This window comes from Lygodium microphyllum, chromosome 6, assembly GCF_053477565.2.
Source record: "Lygodium microphyllum isolate KBCC chromosome 6, Lygodium_microphyllum_v1.1.10, whole genome shotgun sequence".
NCBI classification, from domain to species: domain Eukaryota; kingdom Viridiplantae; phylum Streptophyta; class Polypodiopsida; order Schizaeales; family Lygodiaceae; genus Lygodium; species Lygodium microphyllum.
This window is the reverse complement of record NC_141140.1, coordinates 120,991,203-120,999,452: the sequence shown is the minus strand read 5'-3', so window position 1 is coordinate 120,999,452 and position 8,250 is coordinate 120,991,203. Positions and strand designations below refer to the sequence as shown.

The window sequence follows — 8,250 nt, the reverse complement described above, 5'->3', positions numbered from 1 at the left end:
ACCACTTGTAAGTGATAAGTCATATAAATTCTAGTGACATTCACTCTTCCAAGAAATTATTAGCTCACTACTTCCACTTGGGAGTCCTTTCTTTCACTAAGAAGTGGGTTGTCACCACTTGTAATTGTTAAGTCATATTATTTGGCCAATCTATCATGTCTTTGCATTGATCAATGAACACTTTTATATGGTTAAATTGCCACTTCAAGACAAAAATCTACAAATGATTTTGATAATGGTGTATATCATCTGGTGTTCAATGTGACTAACTTTGGAACATAATTTAGAGAGTGTGCCATACTTGCATCATGGAATACAAAAGGGTTGCCACTTTAAATGATCATGCATGGCAATTTATGCCAAGAGAAGCTATAAAACATTATAGTGCAGATTTAGATGTTGTAGGGATAGATGAAAACACATTTTTGTACTCTATAGAATACTTGAATGCATTGGATCTTAGAGGTGAATTTCCTCCTCATCTTTTATTGCTAAAGATTAATGTACCTATAATTCTCCTTAGAAACTTGAATCTAAGAAAAGGGATTCTTAATGACATAAGATTGATATGCAAGTCTTTTAATAAAAAGTTGATAAATACAAAAATAATAAGAAAAATATAAAGGAAAGCATTTTTATTCCTAGTATCACATTAATTTCCCATAAGTTGCATATTCTATTTACTATAAAATGAAGGCAATTTTCTGTTCAACTGGCATTTGCTACGACAATAAATAAGTCACAAGACTCCATAGACTTTGTTATTTGTTGGTCTTTGTTTGAAAGCATCGGTTTTTACTCATGGTCATTTATATATTACATTATCGAGGGTAAAATCTAGCATAGAAGTCTTGCTAGAAGAAAGTGTAGAGGCTACAAATGTCATTATAAACATAGTATATAAGGATGTACTTCAAGATGTACAATGATATGAATTGCTTTTTGAAGAGATGCATTCCTTAATATTTCCTTACAATAATTGGTTTTTTAATTGTGGATCTATTCCTCTTTGAAGTATTTGCTCGACTTTTGTAGATGTCTACTCCAAGTTGGGGCTATTCTCTAGCTTTTGAATATCAAAAGCAACTACAATACACTTTAGGTGTTGTAACTAAGCATGATATTATAAGGACTCTAGGTAGAGTCATTGGGCACCTGGAGTTTGATGTTAATATAGACATTATGTTTTCACTTATTTTTTCAAGATTGCACATATAGGTTATATTCAATGTTTTCATGTTCACTTGGCTATACCTCAAAGAACCACAAGTATAAATGATCTCATATGGATGAGATACCCATAGGTTGGAACAAGTATGAATGTAATGACTTATATCAAGGTCACATAATACCTACAGAGTGATCTAGGAATGCTGGGTCATGTACATCTATTTTCTAATGAGTGTATAATCTCATGGTCTTTGTTAGTTTTAAATGATCTTTTTTTTTACTAATTTAATGGTATTTAATTTATATGGTAGTTTTTTTTGGAAAGAGAAGAAAGGTTGGCGCATCATTCATCATGCCAACACAAGAGCATATTGTAGCTTTGTGCATCCATGTTATGTGTGGAGATCAAAATCTTCCAAATCATTCATTGAGAAATAGAAAGCTTCACTTCGATTAGCTATATTAGAGTAAGTCTTCTTTTCCATTGACATTGGAGCTCTTTTCCTCGCTTGGATACATACTAAGTAGTATAGCATTGTTAGTATCAAGAAATTGGCTATATGTTTTACTATTCTTGCTTTGCTATATTCATTGTATTCATGTGTGTTACACTGTTTAATCTATATGCAAATAATATATTAGAGAGAGAGAGAGAGAGAGAGAGAGAGAGAGAGAGAGAGAGAGAGAGAGAGCTAACAAATGACGCAAGTAAATGGCAAGTTTATTTCTTTCACAATGTTGCTTTGCAACATCTTCATTTGCATGCAAGAAAAGGTAGTTATTGAAAATCGAAAGAAGAAACAATAATGTACTTCCAAAATATGTGAGGGAATGTTTAGCATTAATGAAGTATAGAATTGCTACTACTAAATACCCAAGGAGAAGATAATCAAACAAATAACAATAAAATGAATAAATAGTTAGAAGAATACATTTTAATTGTTGATGATTGAATGAAGAAACATTCATATACCTCCTCCCAAAATGCCCAAGGGATGTTAATCTTGATAAGAGCAAAAAGCTACTACAAAATGCCCAAGAAATTGAAATAAGAAAATTTGAGGATCAAATGAGGGAAAAGTTGGAATAATGTAGAAGAAAAAGAAAAAGAAATTAGGGTGGGTTCAGACTCATTTGCCTAAATGAATATTGCCCAAGTCAGGATTTTTACTATGGCTTTCATGCAAGGCAGTCAGTCAATTTAATGGAAACATACCATTGCTTTCCAAACGTCACTAATTGGCCAATCTAGTTGTAGAAGATGTCATGCACTTGCTTATGAGAGCATTACATTGATGACATTGACAATTTTAGTTGTTGTAGACAACATCAATGCCTTTTGTTCCTATAGGAGAATGCAATGTTGTTGTGCTTATGAGAGCATTGCATTGATGACATTGACAATTGTAGTTGTTGTAGACAACATCAATGCCTTTTGTTCCTACAAGCGTGGGGAAGTGAAAAGCATGCGAGGCACTTGTTGTCGCGTGTTGGTCCATGCAACATGAAGCTCCTGTTGGGTGGAGCTTATTGTCGGTCAAGTATTTCCATTTTGTGATAAACTTATGGTATTACAATAAAATTACAATAAACTGATGGTATTAAAGGAATTAATGGAAGTGGAGTTGGCGTACGCCCTAATGTGGAAACGCGTCTTCTTCGGGGGGGGGGGGGTCGGTGGGCCAATAAACTTATGGTTTTGAAGGAACTAAAGGATGGCTTAGAAATCCGAGTCCGTCTTATGCATAAGTCCTACGTGTTAGGCAAGACGAGCTCGCTGCTTGTTCATTCAACCATCACAGGACGATGGAGGAGGAGGAGGAGGAGCAGCAGCAGGAGCAGCAAGACGGTGATGATGATGATGAGGATGAGGATGAGGATGATGGCGCTGGTTGAACTCTTCGCTCCCTCGGGAAGGCTGCTTAGCATCTATCTATGGCCGGGCCGCCTATCAACCTCATCAGCCACTTGCACCGGTTCAGGCGGGAGAAGAGCATCAGGTGTACCAGGTGCGTCTATTCGTACATGTGCGAGCACCGCCTCGAAACTGACCGTGTCCGCGGCAACTTCCTCATTGTTGTGTTGGCGGATTGCGGGAGCTTGGCGGATGCCCAGCGCGCCTTCGACATGTTGCCCCGCCGGAATGAGTACTCTTGGAGTTCCCTTATCTCGGGATACATTGAATGCAGGGAATTTCACCATGCCTTCCACCTGTACGACAAAATGCAGGAGGAAACTGTACAGCCTAACACCTATACATTCGTAGCCTTGCTGAAAGCTTGTACTCAGCTGAAGGATGCCGTCAGAGGTCAAGAATACCGCACAGAGATTTGCAAAAGGGGATTGCAGACCGATCCTTTTGTTGGCAGCTCCTTGGTGAATATGTTTGCCAAATGTGGCTGGCTCGAAGAAGCACAAAAAGTGTTCCACGAGCTGCCAACTCGAAATGTTGTAACTTGGACTGCTCTTGTTGCAGGTTATACTGAACATGGACATGGAACAGACGCACTAAAGTGTCTCGAACAGATGCAGTTAGAGGGTTTGCCTCCAGATGTTGGGACTTTCATTTGCGGCTTGAAAGCATGTGGTAGTATTGGGCATCTACATGAAGGTCAGGATTTATATTCTGAAATTCTTATGAAGGGTTTAGAAAGCGAACTTTTTATGGGAAATACATTGGTTGATCTGTATGCCAAATGTGGCTCCCTTGCAGAAGCCCAACATATTTTCTATCAGCTCCAAGTGCGGAATATAGTTTCTTGGACTGCACTGATAGCTGGATATGCTGAAAATGGGTATGGTAATGAAGCACTCAACTGTTTTGAGCAGATGAAGTTGGATGGAATGCTTCCAAATACTCATACGTATGTCTCTGTCCTGAAAGCTTGTGGCTGCAAGCAAGCCAAAGAAAGGGTTCCACAGTTGCACTCTGAGATTTGTTGGAAGGGATTTGGAAAAGACGTACTTGTTGGCAGTATGTTAGTTGATGCATATGCAAAATGTGGCTTGCTAGCACAAGCACAGGAACTGTTTGACCAGCTTCCAGTCAAAAACGTAGTCTCATGGACTGCACTTATAGCAGGATATGTAGAACATAGTTTTGGTGAAGAAGGTTTGAACTTGTACAAAAAAATGCAGGCAGATGGAGTTTATTCAGATTCTATGGCCTTTGCCTGCAGCTTGAAAGCTTGTGGCTTGGCAGGGGATTTAACTAATGGCCAAGAAATACATCATGAAATAATCAGCAGGGGATTAGAATGTGAGCTTTATGTAGGTAGCACATTGGTTGATATGTATGCCAAAAGCAGCTTACTTGCAGATGCATTAAGAGTGTTTGAGAGGATTCAAGTCCGAGATGCAGTAGTATGGGCTGCTCTCATTTCAGGATATGCTGAACATGGTTGTAATGAGGAGGTGTTAAGTCTCTTCAAACAGATGCAGCTAGAGGGAAGGATTGCAAACAATGTCACATTTGTGCACTGCTTGAAAGCATGTGGCTTGATGGCAGCACTAGAAACAGGTCGAGAAGTACATTTCCAGATTAGAAAGCTAGGATTGGAGAAAAATCTGTATCTCGCCAACACTTTGATAGACATGTACGGTAAATGTGGTTCACTTATGGAAGGATGGGAAGTATTTGACAATTTGCCCACTCATGATGTGGTTTCATGGAATGCAATGATAAAGAGTTACGGTGATAATTTTGGTGGTAGGATGGCTATAAATTGTTTCAGGGCCATGCAAGAGCAGGGTGTGAAGCCGAATGCTACTACATTCACATGTCTTCTTGCTGCATGCAGCCAGGGCCACCTGGTCTTTGAAGGCCATGAGTATTTTAAGTTGATGAGAGAACATTTTAAAATTGAACCAACATTTGAACACCACACATGTATGGTTGATCTCTTAGCACGATCAGGAGACCTTTATGAGGCAGAAAAATTTGCCGAAGGGATGAAAAGTATCCCTTCTTTAAAGGCTCTACTAACTGCTTGTAAAATGTATGGGGAAGTTGAAGTAGGGCTAAGATGCTTTCAGCAGCTTATACAGCTAAATCCAGAAGATGCTTCTGCTTACTTGCTAATGGCAGACATCTATGAAAGTGCAGGCAGATTTGGTGATGCAAACACATTAGAGAAGTTGAGGAAAGGTGCACATGCAGAAAAGAAGTCTGCAATTGCACTGATAGAGGTGGACAAAAACTTGTATAAATTTCATCTAGGTGAGAAACATAATACTAACACTTCCAGATTGAAATTCTTAAACTCGCACATGAAGGATGAAGGCTATGTGCCAAATCTGTATTCTCTCTTATAAATAGCTTAAAAAAAAGCTGCTTTTGATTGATAATCGTAATGAAGACCAGGAACTAAGATGCTTGATTTTGGAGAAGACACTCTGAGTCACTGATAAGGAATGATCTCTCCTTTTCTTTCTTTTAATTTTCTTACATCATTGGATACATTCCTGTGCGCACTCAGCTTCAAGTTGCAGCTGTTACCAGGCAAGATGTGACAAGCATCTTCTTTCTATAATTGAGGTGCTTTTCCAATCAGCTAGCCGTTCACTTTGGTTTTGTAAGAGAGAGAGGACAGGAGAGAGAGAAAGAAGAGAGAGGGACTGCAGAAGAGAGGAGGTGCAGGAAGAGAGAGACTGCAGAGAGGAGAGAGAATGAGAGAGAAAGAGGGTGACGAGGAGAGAGAAAGACTAGGAGTAGAGAGAGAAAGACAAGAAGAGGAGAGAGAAATGGCTGGCAGCCATGGAAGGACAGGGAAGAAGGTGAAAGGACAGATGTATATTCATAAATTGATACCATGCCAATGTTCTTCACACCATTTATACCTAGGTCAATGTGATACTAGGTATTTCTCTTCATTATAATCCATCCCCACTCAAAATAAGGTTTTTGTCCTAAAAAACAAAGATTGGACTTATTGGTATGGCCAGGCACTATGACCAGGTAGTGGGCTACAAGAGTACTACTCTTTACAGCGTTACAAGTGGGAAAAGATAGTTGGGGGGGGGTTGCAGAGTACTACTTTGCTCAGCATTACAAAGGAGAATATGGGTATGGTGGAGTACAATCTCATGTGGAATTGGGGCATAGAATTGTGGATATGATGTATATGACATGTGCAAGTTGATAGCATATGAATTTGGCCTTCAATTCTTGACAATTAGGGGCTGACAAACAGTGGACATCATGCTGTCTAGAACAGGCCTGCTGGAGAAAACTGGTCATAACTTTCTATGGACATCTCCGATTGAGGCGTGTGACATATCAAAACAAAGCTTGTTGAGGGTACTTTCAGCTAGGTAGGTCATGCAAGGGTGCACTTAATGCAGGCCCAAAACTGTTCGAAAGTAGATGGGTGTCTATTGCAAAACAGGTCCAAATCGAGTGGTCTTCAGCTAAGGTTGTTGCCTCAAGGTGAGGGGACTACACCGGGGAGTGTTGATGTAGATAGAGCTTTCTTTCAACCCCCGAGATTAAATGGATAACGTGCATGATAAGCATCACCAGCGTGCAGGTCATCTATACAAATGTGGGTCCCAGCACTACCATCGGGATCAAAAGGAAAGTGGTGATCCCTTCCATGCAGTGAATTATCATTTATGAGTGAAGTTGGAATGATCATGATTGTTGACTTTTGCATCAAGTCTCTGATGAGCATCATATGATTAAACTTAGCATGTGCATGGATGCTGTTGGAAACATATAATGTTGCATGCTTTGAAAATTTTCCTGCGTCATTCCCGATGTGTTGCATGTCCATGATCCCAGCATTCTTGGCAATTACCGGGTATACAAACACAACATCCTTGGACTGAAGGGTCTCCTCATGGGATTGCAGTGGAATGTCCACTTGATCAACGATCTGCTCATGATCTTCACGATCCACTATGTTATCCGCTTGCTCGTCTTCCTCTTCATTGTTCTCGTCATCCAGAAACTCTAAGACAATTGCTAGTTTAGCATTCCTTTTTCTGCATGTATCCTTGTGATTGGAGGACATAGGCTCAGCACATTGGTAGCATAGCCCTTGAGCATGCAGTCGTCTTATATCAGCATGGGTGAGAATCTTTCCTCGAGTAACATCATGCTCCCCCCAACATATTGATCACAAGAAAACTGTTCATAGACATCAACATCATGCATAGAGTGCTCATCATCTGCATGCTGCTTGTTGTGATCATATGCACCACACTGCTCGTAATAGGGTGGCTATCCACACTCACTCCTGCACAAGTCAATCAATGATTGCATAGAGTCCCCTTGAACTTCTGCATCAGTCCTAGCAATTAGATCAATCAGCATGTTCTTGTGTTGTACGTGATCTAGGCCTTCTCGCAAAACAATATTGCCATAGAGGTTTACAAGAGCCTCCACGATACATTGTTGTACCAACTGAGGGGTATTAAGTGTAATTGTTGTACAAGTACCTGCTCAACCAAAACATCTACTATTTCTGTAGCCATCATTGTATCATCAAATATCATGAGCGCATGTGCCAATGCAACCATCACATCAACCATTCCAGCATCAAGCTTGCTGAACATAATTTTCTCTATGGTACTTTTGATGACCTTTCCATATGCACACTGCTGCCCATGAGTAAGCATGAACATCATACACATAGGTATGGTGCTGCCCAAAACCAGATGATGGCTGCTGTTCGTGCATGGATTGAAGCCCATATGGGGGCCCTGTGCTCTCTACATGCATTCCATACAATCCAAAATTACCAGCAATAGGTGATGCATGGGTTGTCATTCACACATGACATAACCATATTGCTGTAACAAGGTGCTCCTGGAGCATTGTAATAGCCATAATGGTCTAGATACCTTGTATGCATTCCCAATCCATTTGGCAGCATATTGCTACCTATATATGACATTCCTTTCTGCACAAAAGCAGGCTGGCTATTACAGCCGCTACTCCAGCATACATGCTTCTGCCCATGATTCTCCATATCCTGTATCTACTCCAGCATTAAGCCAAGTTGGTTCTGGGGTGCTTCCCTTCACTATGTGATCTAATCCCAGAATGCTGATGGGGAAACCTTTGGAATTGAGGAG

At 40.1% G+C, this 8,250-nt stretch overlaps 1 protein-coding gene across 2 annotated transcripts; it reads left to right on the top strand.

Moving 5' to 3' along the window:
* The first annotated feature begins 2,897 nt into the window (after positions 1 to 2,897).
* Positions 2,898 to 5,484, top strand: LOC148035044 (pentatricopeptide repeat-containing protein At3g03580-like). Of its 2 annotated transcripts, none has more exons than XM_087679939.1 (2): positions 2,898 to 3,179; positions 3,647 to 5,484. In XM_087679939.1, exons 1-2 carry the CDS (start codon positions 2,912 to 2,914, stop codon positions 5,482 to 5,484), a joined length of 2,106 nt encoding a protein of 701 aa, XP_087536065.1. In that variant the 5' UTR covers positions 2,898 to 2,911. The 2 variants fall into 2 exon arrangements, with proteins under 2 accessions (XP_087536065.1, XP_087536064.1); XM_087679938.1 differs by having other exon boundaries at positions 2,898 to 3,781; positions 3,884 to 5,484.
* The last annotated feature ends 2,766 nt before the right edge of the window (positions 5,485 to 8,250 follow it).

Excerpts from the sequence above, each read along its gene's own strand:
- LOC148035044 (XM_087679938.1), top strand. The coding sequence starts at position 3,106 with ATGGCCGGGCCGCCTATCAACCTCATCAGCCACTTGCACCGGTTCAGG. Across the intron at positions 3,782-3,883 it reads TATTGGGCATCTACATGAAG|AAGCCCAACATATTTTCTAT; the intron begins GTCAGGATTTAT and ends GCTCCCTTGCAG.